A 24,318-nucleotide genomic window follows, 5' to 3' on the forward strand; every position below is an offset into this window, starting at 1 on the left:
CCCGCATTTCTGATAAATATTAGCTCCCACTGGCCTTGGGAGGATAAAACAGTTAATCGAAGTGAAAACCTCGGTGATGTGGCGAATCTGGCGATTAAATAAACTTTTGCATGGAAACATCAATAACACAGATAGCCAGCTGAGTAAAACGCAACAGAAGGAAAAAAAAAAAAACTTAGTACAAGTCATCAATGATTCAAGTTTAGCACGGTTATGCTTAAAAGAAAATTTTCGGGGCAATGAGTACACACAAGTTAGAAGTGAAGAAGCAAAATAAGAAGGCTCAAACCAATGTGAATTGGACAACAATATGAAGCAAATAAGCAGATAGAACGCCTTATGACAGTTCCAATCTGTCTCCCAAATCCGCCTGTGATCGAAATAATTCAACTCCAAGGCCATCGGGCATCAGATGATTGAAAAACATATATACACACACACACAAATAAATCACGGAATCTATGGACACAAACATCACAGTATCCAATGTCCAAACCCAATGGCAACATTACTTTCAGTGATGCTGATACTCGGGGTTAAATGCAAGTGCCTCTCGATATATCAACTCCTTCATCTGTTCCTCGGTCAGAGCATGTTGCTCAAAGTCGAAGCTAAAGGGAGTCATGCACACAGGTTCATCACTGATGTCGTGCAAAGATGTCAAGTAGGGATGTGCCAGTGCATCTTCAACTGCAAACCCAAAAATTAGAACAACTTGTTAACCCTTAGGGCAACACCTGCATCTCAGCGTTAGCTCTCAGTGCATGTGTCAAGGGTAAGACCATGAGAGACCACCATGAAGAATATGCTTGTACTGAAACTGCAGAGCTACCCCTTATTCAAGTCAATGACAACAGTATGGGTTGAACATTTTATATTGGCAAGTCAATCCAGAATTCCTGACATTCTGCGTTAATACAGCATAAATTTCAAGTGTACAGGGGCTAACTGGAAAATTTTGGAAATTTCTGGATGACTGTAAATATACATCTGAGTTGCACCTAAGAATCAACAAAGTTTATTTACGATGTCTCTTAATGAAAGTAGAATCATATGTGGTGACTAAAGAAAAATTTAAATAAGCGGTACTAAACTACCAGGATACTCTAAAGTTTATCTTAACAAGAATATACAGCATGCAGTAACAATTGTAAAAATGAACAAGGACAAATAGAAAAAATCCATCTTGTGGATGAAAGAAAGTGACTCCAAATTGAATCTAATCACCAAGAAGATTCAGAGATTAGATGATTACCCTGTATCTAAAGGGGAATTTTGAGATAACAGTTTCATTTGGCAAGAAAAAGATCAGAGATCTTAATGCATTCAATGATTAGAATAAGGATTAAAACAGGATTAAAATAATCATGCAATCCAATAATAAAACACCAAAATATTGCTATAGTTATTATCTCAAAGAAATTATCATCCTAATGTTGACAAGAATATGGACTAGTAAGAACTAAAATAATCAAGCAATCCAATACTAAAACACGAAAATGTTGTTAAAGCGGTTTTCTCAAAGAAATTATCACCCTAACGTTGAGTCCACTTATCAGAGATAAGCAGTGATATTAGGTAGACGTCAGTGCAATGCTGTGTCAATTGGCAAGCAAAAGACATGATTTTCAAAAAGGATCAGGCTGCAGTTTCAGAGGTTGGAAGCTAAGATACTTCACTTTGTTAATTAGATAATATATACGATGTTACAGCCTTACAGGTAAGATTGGGAAAAGATTTAGACACTCAGATATTAGTAAACTTAAAGTGCTTGGATTGCGTGAAAAGTGGATGTCCTTGGGCATTTTCAATGTGAAGTATTGTTTATTTTATATATTGGATGGTGTGATTTTAAATAACTAATACTTACACATAAAGCAAGAGAACATCGGCCCTAGAAAACATATTGAAATGAGGTACTTGTGTGCCAGGGTAGCTACTGGCTGGACAAAGAGCAGGGTAGAAGGAAGTTGTTAAACTCTGTTTTCTTTAATCATGTTCTGGTAATTGTATTGCAGTTTGCGTCAGTTCTTGCACGTCTTTGTCACATTACGTCACATCTGAGGAAGTTATATAGCAAATGTTATCTATAAGATAGTTATGCGTCTCTTGCAGTTCGCTGGTTGTATAATGTAATTCAGTGTCTAACTTGAAAGTTTGTTTTGTACTTGCAGTGATACTCAGTGGCTTTATGAGTTTGGCGAGTTCCAGATTCGGACTCTAATTACTCTTAAAAAGATTTCTACCCTCACCTTAAGCTCTATCACTAACAGTTCCTAACTAAAGAACCCTGGTTCCCACGTTTGGTCCCCAATGAATTTTGGTATCAAAGCCCTGATCCAGACATAGCAACCGCAAGTTCCTCCACTGCACTGTCAGAACCTATAAAACAATGTTATGAAAACCGGAACGGCCCTTGAACCGATCAAGGTACTGGTTCACGGTTCAATGGTCGGACCGTGATTTGAACCGTGGTCCAACCAGTCATAAATAAATTGATATATTTTAAATATTATATATTTAAAATAGAAAGAAATAATCATATATAGTAACAAAAATGAATGTTTAAATTTCAAACAAAATAATATACAATAAAAAATATAGCATCCATCAATATTACATTATTTTCATCCAAAACATGTACAAGTGTTTCATAATTCATAATTTATAACTTTAAAATATATACACATATACATAATCTACATATATTTCATACACTTTTTTATTTCATAATGCTTATTAGGTATAAATATGTATAAATTATAATTTTAAAATATGAATTAAAAATAAAAAATTAAAAAATAATATAGCCGGTTCAACCGGTTCTAGCCTGGTTTTGGCCGGTTTTACCGGTTTGTGGCTGGTTATGCTGGTTCTTGACCAGTTCTTGAAATTTGTGGTTTTTTGTGATGACCGGACCGGACTTGGGACCGGCTCCCGTTTGAACCGGTTAGACCGGCCAGTCCGGTTCGGTTCTGATAACACTGCTATAAACCCACCATCCTCCCAGAATCCATCACCATCTACAAAAAACCTTCTCCAAACAAATTAACCACTTGCAGCCAAACTTAACTCTTTGACAGAGTTTGCTGACCTTAAGGCTCTTCTCATTCTAGGCTGGACAAAGGTAGAGATGTCATACATGGTTCTCAAGAGGATGATAAACCAGATAGTCTAACGGGCCCTAAAACTCTATCAAAATGAGACCATATGAACATGGATCTTCCCAAATGTGAAGGCGGAGATCCCTGTGGATGGATTTTGAAGGAAGAAAAGTACTTTAGGTACTACTAAACACCTGAAATTCTTAAAGTCGAGATTGAGGATGGCCATGTACTTGGAAGGAAATGCTACCCTTGACCTATTTGCTTAGGTTAATGCTAATTGAATAGGTGAAGGTACTTCAAGAACACTATAGGCCTGCTAGTTTCAAAATTGTAACGAGGATTTACGTGTTTAAGGCAAAAAGTTACTTAGTAAGGGTACAGACAAACGTTTGCCAAGAGATATGCACAGGTTTAACATTGGCCAAAGCACTGTCTTCTTGGCATTTTTTCTTTATGGTTTGAACTTTGAAGGATGAGTTGAAGGCTGACTTTCGTATACAAAAGCCTAGCAAAATCTACAAACCAGCTAGTTTAGCATAACGAAGCTCAACTTGCCAAAGGGAGCCAAACACTGTTTTGGGCCCAAGTTGAACTGATAAATCTGCCACTGAAAATGCACGTGAGGTTGAAACTTCAATGACCTAGAGTTTGTCAAACTCAAGATAGCTTAGATCAACACTGAAGACCCAGTCAAGCTCATGATGTAGAGAAACAGGCTTGCAAAGATTAAAGGTTACGTTTCAAGTGCAGTGAACATTCTTACAATTATGGAGAATACCAAGAGGATACTCTCCACATAGAACCACCTATTATGGAACTAAAGTCTAAAACTAAGGTATCCCAAGCCAAGATTTCCGTCTAAAATATTCTTGGAAATACTTTAAACACTGCCATGAAGCTATATGGCACATTGCTCAATTGTCAGCTACTTATCTTGGTGGATATTCATTCCAACCATAACTTCATTGCTGATCACTTGGTGATAGAGCTGAGTTTACTTTCCAACCCACCTTGCAACGAACAAATTAGCAACAAAAATGTAATCCATTGTACCGTTCAGGTCTAGGCTCTCTCCATAACCAAAGACTTCTAAGATTTTTTTACCGGGGTTGTAGAAGCAGTGTTAGGTATCAAGGGGACAACTTTGCTTAATACAGCATAAGCTAATTGGGATAGTTCAAGATTCACTGGGTAAATGGGAGAAGTTACAAATTACAGGGAGTCAAGTTGAGTAAGAAAATGGAAGCAAGTCTTCAGTGCTTGACTAAGTAGGATCATCCTGAGGACATGCTAGGTTTTGCCCAGAGGATCACAGAAGAAATACTCAGGCTATTTTGTTTTTGCTGAACTAGATATCTTGCATCCTTTACATGACCATTCACATGCAACACCTCTTCTTCCCAACTCATCTCCACTCAACATTCGGCCGTACAGGTATGCACATGCTTGAAAAGACGAAATAGAATCTTATGTTGCTGCTCTACTTCAAAAGGTTTCATACGACATTGTCCAAGCCCATTTGCTAGTCTTGTCTTGCTAGTGAAGGAAAACACTTGCTGGTTGTGTATCATCTACAGAGGCCTCGATTAGATAACAGATTTACAGTATCAGACTATCAGATAAATTTCTGATATCAAACATTGATAGGTTAATTCATAAGCTGTATGGTGCTGTGAATTTCTCCAAGATTTGACCTTGGCTAGGGATATCACCAAATTTGAGTGCTTACAAAAGACATACACAAGCCAGCATTTCATACTCACTAGTGCCAATTATGAATTTTTGGTCATGTTGGTTGGATTGACAATGCCATTTGGCCATGCTTATAAGCACTGATTTCAACAAGTTACAAGACATATAAAGCTCATTATCAAGCAACTGTAGCAAGTCTAAGGCAGTGCCACATTATTCTCTCCCCAACAATAGGCTATTCTATAAAAAATGCCTTGTTATTCCAGCCATCGAAGATCTACGCTGCAAACTTCTAGTTGAAGTTCACACATCTTTGCTGGGGGGTCATGGTGGATAACTTAAAACCCTTAAAAGATTAAGCCTTGGGAGTATAGAACTACATCACTTGTCAGAGGAACAAATATCTCACTTTTGCACTAATAGGGTTGCTTTAGCTAGTGCCTACACCTAAACAAATTTGGGAAGATATATCACTTGATCTTATCATTGGGCATCCTAAATCAAGTGGCATCAATAATCCCCAAGGAACAAATATCTCCCTTTCCAGTTCATTGAATTTTGGGAATTCAACCCAAGTACGTTGTGTGGGCAATGAGTATGGTGGTGTTGGCTGCTAATGCTCAGTTACTCAGCAAGATCACAATTATTATTCAATGTTGCCCTAATGGAAATCCTTGTTCCCATTCAACGTGAGGTGGCTTAGCTTTGTTGCTACATTAATCATGAATGCCTTCAATCTCATTATTGTCTACACATACATTCCCCATCTTCGAAGTGTTTGTTTCATTCTTGCCGGGTTTGTTTAATGATGATGGTGGTGTTGTCGAGATGTTATTCAACTTCTCCATACTTGTCCTAAAATCGCATTTTGGATGCCATGTGGCCAAAAAGTAGCTTTTATACTATAATTACTCTAAACAGAAAGTGATTCAATGAATCATAGTTGTAAATTGATATGTTTATAAAATCCTTGAACTATAACACAGTCTTAGGTAGTTATTTTAGACATAGTTGATTACAAGTGTATCTACTCTACTTGAGACATGTATCACTCCCCATTACCAAATTTAAGTGAGTAAACTTTATGAGTATCCATAGGATCTATATGATGGAGACTAAAGTAACATAAGATGCCTAAGTGTTATATTGCACGGCATGGGATGCTCTATAAGGTATCTAATGAGGTTGGTTCTCTCATCTCAATAGTTAGCTTTCAAGGTAAAGTTTCTCATCTGACTTGAGTATCTATTAATTGGTATTAGAGCTAGTGGACAACAATTTCAAATAGGACTTGTCTACTAAGGGATCTTATCGGCTAAGAAGTTGAGTGAAGTGTAGTAGAAAGTACCCATTAGGACATCCACTTTCCAAGAGGGGCCAATTGATGAAAATTATGGTAGTATGGGATGCCCAAGTCCTTCATTGAGTAGTATAAGAAGCTCTACAAAGTATTTAAATGGGCTTGGTTCTCCCATCTTAATATCTAGCTTTTTAGATGAGGGTTCCCCCTCCCAATTAAGTGAGTACCCATTGATATCTTAAAAAGATATTTTTGTACATCCAAGTAGTTGTTAGTGATAGGCAAAGATCAGTGCTGCACCACTTGTTAACAATATTTAATGTGCTGCACCACAGCCTTATATTCTAATTTCTTCTTTGAATTCAATCTTTTTTTTCGATTTTATAGTGAACATTGTACCACATTAATTACACATTCTCATTTCCAAGAATGCTATGCAGCTTTCATCAAATCACCAAAAAAAGGCATTAAAAAAAAAAACACTAATGGCGTTGTCAGAGGAACAGAAACAAGTAGTACATCTCTAATTACCGTAGCCAGACTGCAAGCAATGAAACTCACCAGTAATCCTTTGTCTAGGATCAAATGTTAACATTTTTTCAACAAGATCAATAGCTGCAGGATGGACATGTGGAAACTTTTCTTGGAAAGACTGGCGATGGTAAAGTGGTAGTTGCCTAATGTATCTCTTAGCATTTTCATTCAGAAAGCCCAAATCAGCTTCTGATGGGGTGCCAATCAGCTGCAAGATAAGGTGTAGGTCAGTTATACTGATACATTGATTTCATTAGAAACTGTTTCAAAAGGAAAACTTTATAGATCATAAGGTAGAATACTTTATTAGAAATTATTAAAAAAAAAAAGAAAAGAAAATCCTGATTTTTGCATGAACGCTAAACATTTGGCTGAAGGGTTTGATTGTAATGAAGATTGAACAAAAATATCTAATCAAAGCATGAATATCATCCAGAATGACACTGCGATAGAATTGCAATGGACCTTAGTAATGTGGTGGTTCCACACCAATCAGGCTAGTCATTCCAACCATAAAATCAAATACTTCCTCTAAAACATGATAGAGGGTACTGGTAACTACTACACAATTCTCAAAAAAAGTTAAGTGAAAACCTAATCTCTTAAAAATTTTATATATTTCCAATTATACCCTCATTAAATATCCTATATAAATAACTTAATAATAACAACTGAAATTTCAATGCATCATTTTTTCAAAAAGAGTATTAAATGAAGTAAGGGTATAGGTGAAAAAAAATTATACAAACTACCTAATGCCTGTATTTGAACTAAGTAGGATTCTAAAAGATGCCTTATATCGTTGTATGGAGGGAGGATGTCAGAAATTGTTGAACTTCTTCAAACTTTGTAAAAAATAGCCAGAGACTGCTAAATGAGTTACCTCCATAAGTAGACGTAACTGATGCACATGATCTCGGCCAGGAAACAATGGCTTTCGATCCATCAGTTCCATGAATATACACCCAACAGACCATACATCAATAGCTGCAGTGTAATCAGAAGAGTTTAACAAAAGCTCTGGTGCACGATACCATCTTGTAACAACATATTCAGTCATAAAGTCAGTTTCAGAGGTAACACGAGCCAGTCCAAAATCACAAATTTTTAAGTCACAGTTGGCATTCAGGAGAAGATTGCTAGGCTTTAGGTCCCTATGCAGAACATTTGCCGAATGAATGTACTTCAGCCCACGTAGGATTTGATACAGGAAATACTGCTCCAAAAATACAAGAAGTTTATACCGGTACCAAGGATATCAGTTAATAAATTCTACAAAGGAAAAGTGAATAATGACCACAAAGGAGAATCAAAATTAACTGGAGCAAAAAAAAAAAGTCTATCATGACTGATAAACAAATTGAAATCATTGCTGCCGTAAAACATATTCTCCCACTTATTGAAATGTGCATCCAACTTAACTGAGAAACAGATGTAGAGCCAATGAAACTCAAATTTTATGTCTACAAATAACTCTGACTATGTCAGTAAAAAGCCAAGCTAATTGATAGGAATTTTCATCTAAGCTCTAATAGAGACAATCATTATTCTGCATCAAAAGACAAATTTTACTTGTTGAGCATCAGACATGTAGTTCTAAAATAACCTCCCAAATCCCGAATGACTTTTATGACATGATTGTTTCCTTGCAAGTATATAACTTGTGCCAAAATGTGAAGAATTGATTTGGTTGCTTCAGAGTCCAAAGCTGAGTTCAAATCTTCTTCTAATTCTTACCCTGAAACTTTGAAAGCCCTCCAATGCCAAGGATCTTGAGAAAAAAGTCTGCAGTTTTCTCATACATTGAATGGTGCTAAGTACATGGGTATTTATAAATAAGGAAGGCAACTCTGGGAGAAAAAATATTTTGAAACCAGGTGCCTAAATTCTAAAAATAATGACATTACTTACAAGGATTTCTAACATTTTCCAACAAATCTTAATAGAGCATCAATGGCATGTGAGAAAACTAGTATTGCAAGCTGGTAATGGGACTTAAGAGAGGATGAAGGGAAGGAAAGGAACAAATGAACAGCAAAAATTCTCCTACACAATCAGAATCTATATTTCCGGTTAAGTGTCAATTGTAGAGTAATTACTACCCTTGCCATTGTCAAGGGAGACTTTACACCCAATATAGAGCATATAACAACAAGTCTTATCCCACGAGATGGGATTGGTTATATAGATTGTACAAATATAGTGTGTTCTATTAGCATATGATAACATGAAAATGGAGTGAGACAATAATAGAAATATGGGCAACCAGGCACAGTTTCAAAAGACAACAAATCCATATATGCACCTGACAATGCTCCTCTGATAATGCTTGATTTGACCGAATAATTTGGTGAAGGTCAGTGTCCATTAGCTCATATGCAATGTAAACATCATTAAAGGCTTCCCTCTGTGGTGGTGGTATTATATCCCTGATTGCAACAACCTGCAAAACAAATACAATAGTTAAGTAGAAACGTTCCAAATGCATGACTATAACAGTATTTGACCAAAACGACAACTAAACAGGAAGCTACCGGATCACCAGTAAATGAAATGCGTTAGATTTATATGTTGGTATTCGCAAGAACCAAAAGTCAACTCTGAAATCAATAATGTGTGTGTGAGTGCTCACCAAAGATGCCAAACAATGCATCAAGATTCAAAAGATAACATGTTCATCATTGATTTTCATTTCAATATTTTGTTAATAAAAAGACAGATTTTCCAGCCAAACTTTTGAACCATATAAGAAAGACCTGAACAACTTATTCCACAAGAGAGAAAACACTTGGCAATTTAGAAATAAATAAGCTCCAGCTTCTGTATAACATGTACATCATAAAAATATTAGGAGATGAAGCATTCTTAGGTCTCCATATTTTTTTATTATGATTTGAGTCGATTCTAGGGAATAATGAGTACTGCTGTCCAGATAAAAATCTGAATTTAGCAGGAACTTTAGAGTTTAGATTACCTAATAGGAGATAAAATAAGGAAATGAAAGTTCTGTTTAATTAAAGAAGAAATTTAATCAAGAAGGAAAGAAATCATGTAGTGAAGGTGAAGCAGCCCAATCCTTCAGCATATCTTAGAAAGTAACTCCCTAAGAAAAGATGTAACCCAACCACCAAGGAGAGGCCATGAAAGAGTTATTTTTATCCCATGAAGCATCTGAAGGCTTCAGACAATACACACCAGAAACATATAAATTCCAAACTCTCCTATCCTTGGTCCAGGAAGCTCTATTAGTATCAAGAGAAAAAAGAGTTTCTAATTCATTTAACATAAAATAAATCTCTACAAGTAAGATCCTCCAAAGAGTGAAAATTCCCAGAACACATATTCTCCTTTATTGTGCAAAAATGTTGACCGGGGACATTATCCAGAGAGGAAAGATGATAGATTCAAAACGACCAAAAGAAAGGGTTATTGTAACACGATTAATGCTAAAAATCCTTGCACTACTCATAAACTGTAAATAATCTGACTCGTTCCTAAGCCTCCGTGTGTAAAATGCATGAACCCACATCTAGTTGGTTACTAAAATGTTTCAAAAGATCCACGTTTCCCACATATATATATATTTTTTTCCATAAATCCGGAGATAGTGACAAATACCCGGGCCATCATTGTCACCATCAATACAGAATTATATGTCAATCAACATGACACAAAAGTGCTTTTTTAGCTAAGGTTAAACATATTTGAAGGAGAAAAGGCTGATTGAAGCGGTCAAGCATTGACAAATGATATATCTGGATCTACGGGAGCAAATCGACAATCATTTTAACATCATTCAAACTACTCATCCAGAAGAGATGTCAATGAAGAATAAATGCGACATAACCGCAAGAAGAGGAGGATTTTAAGAAACAAAAACAATTATTACTCACTGACGTTTTCATGATCCATGTGTCGGAGCAGCTTGATTTCGCGGAGGGTCCTCTTGGCATCAATTTTGTTGTCAAATGCATTGGCAATTTTCTTGATGGCTACATGCTCGTTGGTCTCGGAATTGAGAGCCGAACTATAATCAAATTATCAATCAAAGGAGTGGGGAAAGAAGAGAAAAGGAAATGAAGATAGAGAAGGGGTGGGAGAGTACCAGACGATACCGTAAGCGCCTTTACCGATGGGCATGATGGGGGGCTTGTATTTAGCTGTGACTTCGAATATATTGCCGAAGATATTGTATTGGATGAACCTGCCACCATGACTAAGAGTAGCAGGGATATTCTCAATCCCCACAGCCGTTGGCTGCTGCTGTTGCCGGGGATCAGGCTGCGTTGCCTCCGACATGACTGTGTCACCAGGCTGAGCGCCACCTCCTCCTTCCATTTTGTTTTTTCCTACAGCACCAAACAGTGGAATGTAATGAGCCCTAAATCCTAATCTATCATCCTTGATTTGTTTGTTCTGTGATCTGTCCTTTGCCTCCCTGCCTTTGGTCAAACAGATCTAACTTTCTCCCTAACTCCTGCTAAAACGAAACTGTCAAACATCAACCTTCCTTTTTAGTTTCCTTATCTTTATTTTTAGGCCAAAAACTTGTTATAACTATCTGATCTAAATGTTAAAAACATATTTTTTAATCCTTATATTTTATTCATATTTTATTATAAAATTTTATATTTTTAATATTTTGAGTGTCTATATTTTTATTTTTTAATATTTTAAATCCTTAAATAAATAAAGTATAGGAAACTTGAATGGATATAAAACACCGAAAAATAAAAGTATAAAAACTTAAAATACAAAAAAAAAGTATAGAGACTTATAACAAAATACAAGCAAAGTAAAGAGACTAAAGCTATATTTTCTTATTATTTAATCTACAACGAATTCTTTTTATTAATATTATTAACATATTAAAATTCACATAATTTAATTTAATTGGATAAAAATATATTAAGTATATAAGAGTAACTATATAGGTATTCCCTTTTTTTTATTTTTTTGCCATCACTAAAAAAAAGTACAAGAATTTATAGCAAAATGTGAGCAAAGTGTAGAAATTTAAAATTTTATTTTTCCTCAAATAATTTATAAAAGATATACATGTCTTAATTTAATTGAAATATACTCTAGAAAAATAATCTATATAAGATTTAAGTATATAAATTTTTCCTAAAAAAATCTTATTACAGATATCGTTACCATAACAGGAACAACCCTCCGAGTGACTTTTGAATGACTTTTTTTTTTAAAGAGCATTTTTCTCTTTAACTAAGTATCCTGAAATTTTTTTCTGGTTAAATTTTTCCCTTTAACAATTGCAAATAATGTTGCTCCTACTATTAATAAGTATTAACTTTAGCAATTAGTTGACTAAAAAAATTGAAAAAAAGACTCAAAAATTTATAAATAAGTACATCATAAGAAAATTAATAATGATTAAATATCCTAAATTATAAATTAATACCACAAGATAAATGTTATTTCTTGTCATGTAAAAGACCAAAAATACTATTTTGACCAACCTTTTTGACAAGTTACTAGATGATTATAAATTATCATTGTTAGGAAAAACACCTGCAGTTAGTTAAAGAGTTAAAGTCCACTTTTGTCCTTAAACTATACCCTCAAGAGCACCTAATGTCCCATATAATTAAGCTCGAGAATGTGAAATTGTTGGAGAATTTGACTTACCACACCAAACTCGAGAGGATTGTGAATGTGAAGGAGAAATAGTTGAGAAACAAGATGATCCACTTGATAAAAGTTATTTGGAAAGGGATTACTCCAAGTGACACTATTTGGAAGATGGAAGAGAAGATAAAGCAATAGTACCTTCACTTATTTCAATAATGTATGTGACTTATAGTTGTTTAAATCTTGGGGATAAAATTCTTAAAGAACAAGAGAGTTGTAACATGTTGGATTTTTTAATCCTTGGTTTATGAAGATTAAGTAAGATTAATTAAGTAAAATTTAGTATTAAATAGTTTAAAGATGGTTTGGAATGGCTAATGAACATATTAAATTTATTTACAGTCCATGGATCAAACCTTATGGTGTTTTTAGGCCAATTGGGCCTAAATAGGGGAATTAAATTCGGGTTGGCCAAGTTGTGTCATTAACCGTGGTGAGAGGCATAATTCGTCGTAACAAACGAGCAAAATTTTAAGTCAAATTTGTGAATGAGAAAGACAGACCTAAAAGAAAACAAAGAAAAGAGAGGGCAATAGGAGAGGGGAAAGCTCTATAAAGACAACAATTTTGAAGCACTAGGAGGGGGTTTTGAGCTTGATTCTACTTAAGTTTGTCTTTCTCTTCCCTTTTCCTTCCCTTTACACTTTTTAAAATTGAGATTTTTGGTTAAAGCATGATAAATTTGAACCTTAAATCAATGAGTCTAAACCGTTAGTCTAAATAGGTTTAATAAGAGTTATTTTACTTATTTAAACCTAGTTTAAAGGATTTTACAAGGTTATAAGTTTTGGGCTAGGGTTTTGGACAAATCCTAGTCACTTTGAGAAAAAATTTGGATTGTTGGGTATTATAATTGTTGATATTTAAGTTAATAAGAACTAAATGAAATTAATAGGAGGTAATAAACTCATTTGATGAGAGATTTAGGTTGAATTTGAAAATTTGGGTTGTTAAATGTTGAATTTAGAAGTTGAAAGTGTTGTTGTTTTTATTATTAGTGATTGGTGATTGTTATAAATTGTAGACTAACCTTGCGAAACACTGAGGAGCTTGAGTTCAGTTTAAAAGCAAGTCAATTCTTGGGGATTAACCTTTGAGCCTTTAAAGGTTTAAAGTAACCAGAGGATTCTTGCACATTATTGCTTGTTAAATTATATTAGGTGTTTGTAAAATTAAAAATACACCTTCATGTGTGTGTATCTAAATGTATACATGTTGTTTTGATTTTAAATTATGGAAGTAATATTTTAAACCCTCTAAGCTGATAAAAATTGATGAATATAAGCAAGATGATGATGATATTAGTTGTGCTATATGGTTTTGTAACATCTGAGAAAATTTAACCCTAAATTATCTAAGTAATTAAGGAAAATTAAGTAGGATTTATGCAATGTGTGGTTACAGAGAGCTAACAGATGTTTTGTATTGTGATTTCAGCCTTAGGATTGAATTTAGACTGAAGTCAGGCTATTTGGTCTTTAAAAGTAGAGAAAAAAAATAAGAAAAGCCTCTGTGCAACATGCCGTGCTGCACTAGGCCAGAAGACACAAAATAGCCTTCTCTGTACCACATACTATGATGTATGGGGACAGGTGCCGCAACGCATGATATGTTTTATATAGAATTAAGACATGAAGTTGATGTGAAAAATAGAGGGAAGAAAAGAGAAAATGGAGAAGGAGGAAGAGACTTAGAACTTTAATAGGGCTTCAATTTCAAGAATGTTAGAGGCATTTTGAAGCTACCAAACCTCAAAAGCAAGCCTCCTAACCTCTTCTACTTCCTTCCCCGCTTATTTTCTTGAAGTTTTTAGTTAGGTTTTGATAGTAAGAGGCTATTTTTGGTCCATCTAGGTTATGGGTTGGAACCCATTAACTCAAATAGAATTAATGGGGTTTGAATTGAGTATTTAAACCTAGAAACTATGGATTTAGACTTTAATAGTGGTTGGGAGTCATTAATATCTAAAAATGGGTAATAAATTAGATTTATGAGGGTTGTCAGACATTAATGATCATATATGAGTTTGATAATTATTAGTTGGGAGTGATAGAAGCTATTAAACCTAATTAATAAGCTTAAATGTGAGAAATAAAGGTATTGAGTATTTAGAAATGAAAATGTGAGAGTTAGAAATGTGTTTTCAGAAATGGTAATTGAGTTTGAACTTGATTAATTGTAGATTAATCATTCAGGCACTATATTTAGCTTAGAAAGCCAGCTTAGCATCATATATTGAGGGGTAAACCATTGACCTCTTAAAAGTTTGAGGTAACTAAAAGGAAACCTATCTTGGGTAGTTGTTTGTTAGTTGTGTTATAATCTGAAATAGGTTTATTTGCATGTATAATTGTGATTGTGAATGTGAAAACATGTCATGAACTATGGGATAGCATATTAAGCTTGTCTGACTTGAAATATGGAGTTGAATTCAAAGAGATTTTCAAACTATAAATGTGTTAAAATGATACATGTATGTTATGCGATGTGTTAATAGTATGATGCAATAGCATATGAATTTTACATGTGTGGCTAATGAGAATTAGAGATGTGTTATGAAATTGATAATTGAAGTGAAGAGAATTTGTGAAAATAATGATGATGCTTACTTGGGTAACGTAATACTATGAGATCCAATATGTTGTTATTGAGTAAATAAAATTGTGAAATGAGTGAGCATCATATATTGTATGATCATTTGGCGAAAGTTCACTTAGGGAGAGGACTAGATAAAATACATATAGTATTTATAGCTACCTTCTAACGCATAAAGGCTAAGCCTTGTTTCACTATTTGTCAATGAATTGTCTCATAATTTGTCAAGAGACTAGAATCTAGCTATCTCTACCTATTTTTTAAGGAGATTAGCTTAGGATATATGACACTCTAGAGATTAAAGAATAGGGGAAGCCGTGGTTCAAGACTAAGTATTGTAATCTTTGGCTAAGTCACACCTCACAATTGATTAGCTTGGGTATTTCAATCATATGGATGGAGCCTTAATTAATATTATAGCCCATGGTTTCAGTCGAAGGAAATAAGGGAATTATAAAAAGGAATCAATCATGCATATGTGTATATCCAACATATCACATGGTTGTTAATTTTGTAGCAAGTCGTGATAATGAATATATAATTGCCACATGGTTGTGCAGAATGTGGTGATATTCATCGAGTTGTGAATTAGGTCATTGTTACTTGTTTGTAAGTACTATGTCAATGTACCTAGTGATTGGAACTGTGAAATATGAAAATGAACTTAATAAGTGAAAGTTTAACTTACGATATGTTTAAACACATAATTTTGAGTATTCAATTTTTTGTCTTTATTTTTAAATTAATTGATATGGAACTACACAGGGTAGGTATACTTTGGTTGCTGAGTGGCTAGACTCACCCCTCTCTTTCAATATTTTACAAGCTTTAGCTTTGTTGTAGAAAAGGGAAAGACTCTAAAGGTTGAGGATTTCATGGAATTCCTAGTGTAAAATCTCCTCATCTTATTTATTTTATGTAATACATTGAATATTGCCAATTAAGATGCATTTTGTTTGCATTTGCACTATATTATTGTTAATGAATTTAAGATGTATTTTAGGCCTCAGAATGTTATAACTAAGATGTTAAAGTATTGATAGGGTCAAAATACTAGTGCAAATATAAAGATGTTGATTTGATCATAATTGTGAATGTTGATTGTAAAATGTAATACTAAAACCTCCCTCTATTATTTTTGATATTATAGGGGTTGAGGAGTAAAAATTTAGAATGATTAGAACTATATGCATGTGCTATGTTGTATAGGTAGTCTTAAGTCCTTTGAGTGTGTTTTAGGTGTTAGGAATCGCTATTAACACATGTGTGGGATGTTAGACACCCTGGAATTGTGAAAAGTGAGAAAAGTTGTGAAAATATATTTGGGTGTCTAACTTTCTTGTGTGACTTAATTTGAAAGTAAACGCCATGTCATTAGTTAGTTTATGAAAAGAGCTTTCAGTAGACATCTAGATCACCTCATTTGGACGTCGGATGGAGAAATGGGGCACATTGAAAGTTATCTTAGCTTGCTATCAAATGACAGTAGAATTGTTGTTTGATATGTGCAACATGCTGCGGTGTATAGCACAAAGAGGGATAGCCATGGTGCATGTGCACATGCTGTAACACATCCCCCTATTTTTCATGTCTTGAAGTTTTTCAACCATTTTTAAGCTTTTTCACTTCTACGAGGTATCCTATGATTTCAAAATATTATTTTACCCTGATTTGAGGTTTATTAAGTGATGTTTTAGTGAAATTGATTTATAAAAACATGGGATCCCATTTCTATAAAATTCAAACTTAGTAATCCAAAAAGAAGCTTAACTTATGATTACTTTAATTTATGTAATTAATTATGTTTATTAAGGGAGATATTTTAGGTTTAGCATGTGGTTGACCTACATGATCATATTAAAGGTGGGAGTTTGCCTTAGTGGAGTATATTTATGTCCATATGGATCATACCGATACTGCAAGGCCTTAATGCTTAATCTATTGCTTTATCCTTAAAGTCTAGCTAGCGAAATTGGTAACTGGATCATATGATACCTATGTGTTCGAGATGGGGGAATCCATGGTTTAATAATGGGTGTAAAGCCTTAGTTGGGTCACCCATCATGATTAAAGAGCTTGGACTATCCCAATCACATAAGTTTAGCTCCTAATTATCGTGCAGCCATGGATTCGGTCAGTAGAGATGGAGATTTGGAGATATGGATGATCATACATTGCATTGATTTATGTGAAATCTATATTAATTTTTTTATAATTTTCTACGTTTCATGCTTGTGATTATTTGACTTACATAATCATGTTATAGATGATCTTGATTACTGAATAGTTGTACTCATCTCATTATTCAATATTTTACAAGTACTCGCTTTAGTCAAGATAGGGGGAAGGCTCTTAAGGTTTAGGGATTAGCTATTTCCACTTTAATGCCTCATTTTCTTTTGCTTATGTGTAATTTATAATGATAATGCCAATTAAGATGTTTATTTTTGAGTACTTGCACCATTTCATATATTAAGTTATTTATTGGTTGTATTTTATGCCCTAGAGTAAAATGAATGTGTTGATAAGGCTTAATCAGGGCTAAAATACTAGTGCATGTATGTTTAAGGTAATTGGAAGGTTGTAAACAATTATTTTAGTTATTTGAATTGGTAATTATCTCTCCCTTACTTTTTGATGAAATTAAGGTTGATGAGTGAAATTGAGTTATGGTTTGTATTTTTGTGTTGTAGCGTGTCGCACAGATTGTCTTAAGTCTTTTAAGTTTGATCTAGGTGGTTGCATGAGCTTATGGCATTTTGCTTGGGGTTTGGACATCCTTTTGTTGTGTAAATTCTTTAAAAGTGGTTAAAGTGTGTTTGGATGTCCAACTCCTTTGTTTAAATGATCTTGGATATAAAATTAGTGCCATCAAATAGCTCTTTGTATGTGCTTTTCGTGAACATATAGATCACCTCATATGAAAGTTGGATAGAGATTTGGGGTACTCTAAAAGTTGACCCTCGGATTTATCTTTTGTTGTCATATCTGTGTAGCTCACCACAGTGAATGGAACTTTAACTGTGGAAAACTACATAGGGGAGACTTGCCACAGTGTAAGTATGCTTTGGTCATGACGAATGGTCTTAACATGGTGCGTCGTGGTGAGTGCGTAGTTAGCCGCAATAAACAACTTAAAATTTTTGTAAAATGCATTTTTGCCCTTTTTTCAAATTATTTTTCCAAATGAATGATGTCTCATGCTTCTGTGCACTATACAACTATGATTTTGTCTTTTTAAATAGATTGTTTATAAATGGTAAACACTTAGAAAATGAGTTTAATTATTAAATAATTTGATTAACTGGTTAAACTAGGTTAGAAAATGGAGATTTTACAATTGTTCCCCTTGATGTTAACTATGGTTAAGTTTGACTTTCAAATAATTTTTTTACTAAGGGAATACACACTTGGGCAGCCACGTGCCGCATATATCTTCTGCCTCATTGCCATATGGAAGTATGACTTTTCAACTCATCCTTCTGGCCTTTGACCTCATCATACTTTTATTCTTCTCAAAATCTATTCCCGAGCGCCTTAACAACTCAATAGAATTATGGGTGCGGGCATCGCAAGCCACATCAAAATCTCAAATAGATGTACAATTCCTAAATGTACAATTCTCAAACAAAAAAAAATACACAATTCAAAACTAATTTGCTTTGTTGGCATTTGAAAAGCAAAGGGAACCATTAATAGTGAAAGGCATCTACTTCCTTACTATTGGTGACATACCCACCTTTGACTACATCAACTACACGCCACTTTTTATTGTCTTGTAAAGCTCCTCCTTTTACGCCTTCCATGTTACTAAGGTCTCCCTTATTGGCGGCAGTCTTTCTATCTTACTTGTAACATCCTAAAAATTATTCCCTTAATTAAGTTAACAAAGGGTAAATATGTAAATTTAAGTATAAATGGGTTGAGGATAGTTAGAAACAGCTATTGAGTTTGGCTTTAGCCTTTGAATTAGGTTTGAAAGTGAATTGGGTCACTCGAACTCAAATTGAAGAAAAATAAATAAATTTTGGCCTAGTGCATTGTGCTACAGCCTAAAAATTCACGCTGCAGCATAATTTCCAAAATCAATCTTTTTAAAAATGAGAAAACAGATAAAAACACCATAAAATAAAGGGAGGGCAATGAAGAGAGTGGTTGCTTTGCTAGGGCATCAACTTTTGAGTATTTTAGAGGTGATTGGAGCTTTATTTCACCTAGGTATGCCTCCCTTATCTCTTCTTCTCTCTACAGGTTTTGGAAGTGAGATTTGAGGTTAGGAGATGATAATTTTCGAACTTAAAGCTATGGGTCTGAATCCATTAGTCTAAAAGGGACTAATGGGAGCTATTTGAGTTATCTAAGATTAGATATAGTGGTTTCATGTATCTATGAAAGTGGGCTCTCAATTATGGACAAAATTATACCCTAAAGTGCCATAAAATGGTACTGATTGAGATAAGTAGTTGTCATTGATATTGATTAAAGATTTTGTTAGCATTAGTTGGAGTTAATAAGAGTTAATATACCTAATATGATGATTAAACTCAATAATTAAGAGCATTGGGTTATTAAAATGTTGAAATTTGAGTTGAAAATGAGTAATTTGTGACACTGATGATGATTTTGGATTGTTAGATGATACATTAATGGTTATTTAAGTTGTTGAGAGCTAAATGAAGTTAATAGAAGTTAAAAAACTCATTGGATGTGAGGTTGATTTTGAAGTTAAGAATTTTGGTTATTAAAGTATGAAATTAGATGTTGGAAGTAACGATTTTGATGATTATTAGTAATGGGTGTTAATGTTAAATTGTAGACTAACCTCAAAAGGCACTAGTGAGCTTGAACTTAGCTTGAAAAGTAAGTTGTGATTGAGAGCTTTGACTCTCAAAGGTTTGAGGTAATTGGAGGAAAATATCGTTTGTATAATTATTTTTTAATTATTTATTAGTTGAACTAATTCATTTGAAAGTTTATTTGGGTGGTCGAGAACCCATTAATGCAATGTTGGCAACGTGATGAATTATGTGTGTAAGATTGTATAAGATTGTATTGAATTGTTGAGAATATTACATATGTATGTTCATGTAATTATCGATGAATAAAAAAGCATGTAATTGTGAAACCGATGAACATATAATATTTGAGATGTGGAGTATCATAAATATGATTGTGATATGCGGATTATAGTGGAGAAAGAGAATTATGTAAGCATGATATGATGTGATTACTGTTCCTTGAATGGAATATATCTTGTTATTTATGCATGGCATGATCATTACGGTGGGAGTTTGTCTATAGGGAGGAGTATATTGGCAAACCCATATGGTAATAATAGCTTACCATTGGAATCAAAAGTTTGTCTTGACATCGATCATTAAAACTGAGAGATGGCCATTGCCCCATGTTTGATTCAAGATAGTCCTATTTGTTCTTTAAGGGATTCAAACCTAACTAGTCTCCACCAGTTTATCAAGATACTATATTAGGGGTACGACACCCCATGGTTATCAATATTGGGAGAAATTGCGTAACACAAGTGAATGACTTAACCCTAGCCCGATAGCAACTCACAAGTGGAAGGCTAGGTTAGTCTGGGTTTTGGACATAGCCTCTGAATAGCCACCGGTTTCATGTTGAAGATATTAGGAGGTATAAGATTGGTATTAATCATGCATTCTACTTTCGGCCATATGGTTGTTATTGTTATGGTTTGACGTGTTTTCATTAGGAGCACATAATTGTTATTATTATGACATCAAGATATGTATTTTTAAAATAAATATGTCAATACACATTAATATCCGATCACATGGTTGTTAGTTTGCGGATGAGGCTATAATTGTAAAATATGTATGTGATGATTGTGAAATTATTTAATTGCCATTTGTATCTATAATTAATTGATATGTAACTGTATGAGCTTGTTAGGTGGGCAATAAAATTGAATGAACTATCCTAAATGATCAGCTAAGAATGAGGCTGTTACCTTATTATAGTAATCTAAGGGTAAATCATGAACTTGTACCCAAACTGGAAAGGAAGGAAAACAAAAGGAAGATAGAGGCTTAGGTGGGCAATAAAAAAGGAGATAAGGCAGCCTCGCATAAGCCATGGACCATTGCAAATCATAAACCTCAAATCCCCTTTTAATTGAAAATAGAAGAGAAAGTTATTTCCAAACCGTTGAATCACAAATATTTGTCCTTTAGCTTCCAATGACGATAAGCAAAATATTCCAGCTTAAATAGATGCAATTTATGATTGTCTAGAAGACATTCCAATCAGACTCGACACAACCATAAGGCATTGATGCATACGCAACCATGGTAACCAAAAAACCAAAATCACATAAGGAGAAAAAATATACACACTAAGAGAGGCGAGCACAATGATCAGGTGTAATGATTTCGAGAGACAAATAGATTGAGGTGATGCATCAATTATCAGACAGATAAACTCAAAAATTATTCAATATGAATTTAGATGTAAAATTAATTTAAATGAGAAAAGGTAAAAAAAAAATCTTTTATATGAGGGTATAATAGTAAATTATTTATTACCTCTCTTTCCCTCAATTGTTGAACTAAAGAAAAGGACTGTTAAAAACTCCTCTACTCCCTTTTACTCCAAGCAAAATTAAGCAAGATAATATAAAATACTTTCCTCCTCTTCCTTTGCCCAGAAATAGCACAAAACTTATCAAGGCATTTATTAATGGCTTTGACCTATTTTCTTGAAACCTCCCCAAACATAATCAAATCATCTGTATAGAAAAGATGGAAGACTTGGTGGCCCATGCTTGAAGAGTTTAACAAGTTTCCATTTTTCCCTCTCTAATGTCTTCTTCAAATAAGGGTGAGTTTTTGTAGTTAGCTCTATCAATAATTGTGAGATGATGAGACAGAAAATCATATCCCAAGAAGGATTAGAAAGTTGACAAGATCATCGTGAATTGAAAAGATTATACAAGTCTACGGAGAGAGAAATAGTAAGTACAATTGACTAAAAGAGTTGCATTTCTTTTTGGAGAGGCGCTGGGGATATTTACATTCTCCCTCCATTTTTACATATAAAATATTTTTAATTGAATTACATAAATCAATAGAAATTGATTATCCACTTAAAAGCATAACAATATTTTAATTTTGTCCCTAATTATTTTAAATAAAAAATAAATCTCTTTTTTAAAATAAATTTATAAATACTTGTCTTTTTCACCTTCCAATATAGTAAGAGTATAATAGTTCATTTATTAAAAAAATATGTTGATAATCTTTTATATTTAAGAACCAAAAGAGATTCTAAAATTTTTTTTATATATAAGAACAGAGGGAGTATTAATTAGGATATTTCTCCTTGTAGTTGTTCTTATTATTAAGTCCGTGACCCTACAAGCTTACCAACACACACACACACACACACACACACACACACTCTCTCTCTCTCTCTCCCCCCCCTCCCTCTTACATTAACCACCTCACTAAATTTCATAAATAAATAAAATATATTAAAATATAGGGAAAATACAATTTTTGGTCTTTAGAGTTTCATTAGGTTTTATTTTTAGTCCCTATAATTTTTTTAGTGTTTTCAATCTCTATAATTTTAAAAAAAATTGCGTGACCTTTGTTTTTCAGGTCTCTATTGTCTCCATTTTTTTAGTAGTTTTGGTCTTTGACTAAAAATATTGAAAAAAATTATAGAAACTAAAAGCAAAATTTAATGAAATTATATGTATTAAAAATTATATTTTTCCTAAAATATTTTAGTCTTCCCAAATAAGATTTTTATATTTATAATAATATATTTTCCAATTTTATCTTTTCAAAATTTAACATTACTTTCTTGCTTTTGTACTTTCAGAAAAACATAAAATATTTTTTTATAAATAATTTAATTTGATTTTTTTATTTTAAAAAGATATTGTCATGAATTTCAATATCACATAACAGAGTTAAATAAAGGATTAAATAATAATTTGAATCCTAAATTTTACATCCTTTTATATTGATATATTTTAATGTTTGAATAATTAAATTTGTGATAATTTAATGCTTGCCGTTAATTTCAAGGGAAAGTTAGTTAATTGTTGCCCAAGAATTTTCTCTCTCCTCGTCTGCTCTCTCTCTCTCTCTCTCTCTCTGTCTCTCTCTCGCTGCTTCGACCATAATGGCGAGGAGGGTTGTTTTCCGTGAGAACATGCCAGCACCAGCAATGCTACTGCCATGAGGGTGAGCATCAGAGCTAGCTCGCCAAACAGGTACGGAATCAAAGATTTCAAGCCTCGGAAACAGCTGCCTAAGTAGAGACGGCGACGGCAAAGAGTTGAAGTTGGTCGGAGTTGACGGGGAAGGCCTCATTATGCTTAGTGTGGTCTTTAAGCGTGAAGGGCAGAGGGAGGTCGTAAGCTTGGCAACAATGGGGATCGATCTTGAAGCTGGCGGGAAGAGCAAGAAGACTAAGAGAACGGCACCCAAGTATGTGCCTATTCTGTTTCTCCTCTCATTTCAATAATCTCGCCTAACCAATCACTAACCCGCTCTGTTTCTTTTCTTTTTTGCTTCATTCGACAGTTCACTCATCTTCCATTCCTTTTTTATCTGTCATTGCCATGAAAGAGTTTGCGCAAACAAATAATCCTTTTTTTTTTTACTAATGAAGAAAGAGAGAAAGAAGAAGAGCCCTTAGAGCGAACAAGGAGAATAAATTGAGTGAAAGGCAGACGAACAATGTCACGTGGGGCTCACATTGCGGAGAGCTTTATTCCCAATTTATGGCCATTCACGGCTCTCCCAACATGCATCGTTTTCATGCAACACCAATGCAAACACAAGTCCAAATTTATTCTCTAGTTCATAAAGGGGAAGGAAGATAAGATTGCAGTTTCGGTGAGGACCGTGGCTGATGATGTGCAAGTTTATGAAGTTCCTTCTTTGAAAGTTGTTGCACTCCATTTTATTTTCAGATCAGCAGGGGAGGAGGGAGAGAGATGGAGACAGCGAGGAGAGTGGGTACAGGAAGAGAGTGAAAATTCCTGACCCCACAATTAACCGACGTTTATTTAAAATTAAACTTTTATTCTTTTAATTTTATATAAAGGTTTATTTCAATCTTTAATTTTATAAAATATTTTTTTAATTTTTTAATTCTAATATCATCAATTTTAAATAATTATTTTTATATCAATCATCATTATTTTTAAAAAAATTAAATTTAATATATCAACATTGAAATATATCTTGTCAATATTTAAAAATTTAATATAAAAGTTTATCAGGATAAAATTAATAATATTAAGGTTAAATGATTAAAAAAATATTTTATAAAATTAAGAAATTAAAATAAAATATTATATAAAATTCAAGAAATAAATGCATAGTTTAGCTTTGAAATTAATATCATAACTTAAATTACCCTAAATTTAATTGTTTAGGA

At 33.7% G+C, this 24,318-nt stretch overlaps 1 protein-coding gene across 4 annotated transcripts; it reads right to left on the minus strand.

The window, feature by feature from the left end:
- Positions 1-254: 254 nt before the first annotated feature.
- LOC129315037 (mitogen-activated protein kinase homolog D5) lies at positions 255-11,078 on the minus strand. Of its 4 annotated transcripts, none has more exons than XM_054958542.1 (6): positions 10,739-11,072; positions 10,531-10,660; positions 8,939-9,076; positions 7,517-7,849; positions 6,661-6,841; positions 255-690 (listed from the first exon to the last, which is right to left on the minus strand). In XM_054958542.1, exons 1-6 carry the CDS (start codon positions 10,969-10,971, stop codon positions 515-517), a joined length of 1,191 nt encoding a protein of 396 aa, XP_054814517.1. In that variant the 5' UTR covers positions 10,972-11,072; the 3' UTR covers positions 255-514. The 4 variants fall into 4 exon arrangements, with proteins under 4 accessions (XP_054814517.1, XP_054814518.1, XP_054814521.1 ...); XM_054958543.1 differs by having other exon boundaries at positions 681-820; positions 10,739-11,078; XM_054958546.1 differs by lacking the exon at positions 255-690 and adding an exon at positions 779-907 and having other exon boundaries at positions 10,739-11,077.
- Between the last annotated feature and the right edge of the window lie 13,240 nt (positions 11,079-24,318).

This window comes from Prosopis cineraria, unplaced genomic scaffold (genome assembly GCF_029017545.1).
Source record: "Prosopis cineraria cultivar Desert tree isolate PC_DT_omini unplaced genomic scaffold, ASM2901754v1 PC7, whole genome shotgun sequence".
In the NCBI taxonomy this organism is placed as follows: domain Eukaryota; kingdom Viridiplantae; phylum Streptophyta; class Magnoliopsida; order Fabales; family Fabaceae; genus Prosopis; species Prosopis cineraria.

What these genes read in the sequence shown, in the direction of transcription:
- LOC129315037 (XM_054958542.1), bottom strand. Translation starts at nt 10,971, where the DNA reads ATGGAAGGAGGAGGTGGCGCTCAGCCTGGTGACACAGTCATGTCGGAG. An exon ending in GGCGCTTACGGTATCGTCTG is followed by an intron (nt 10,661 to 10,738) that starts GTACTCTCCCAC and finishes ATTTGATTATAG; the next exon opens with TTCGGCTCTCAATTCCGAGA. An exon ending in GACACATGGATCATGAAAAC is followed by an intron (nt 9,077 to 10,530) that starts GTCAGTGAGTAA and finishes TTTGTTTTGCAG; the next exon opens with GTTGTTGCAATCAGGGATAT.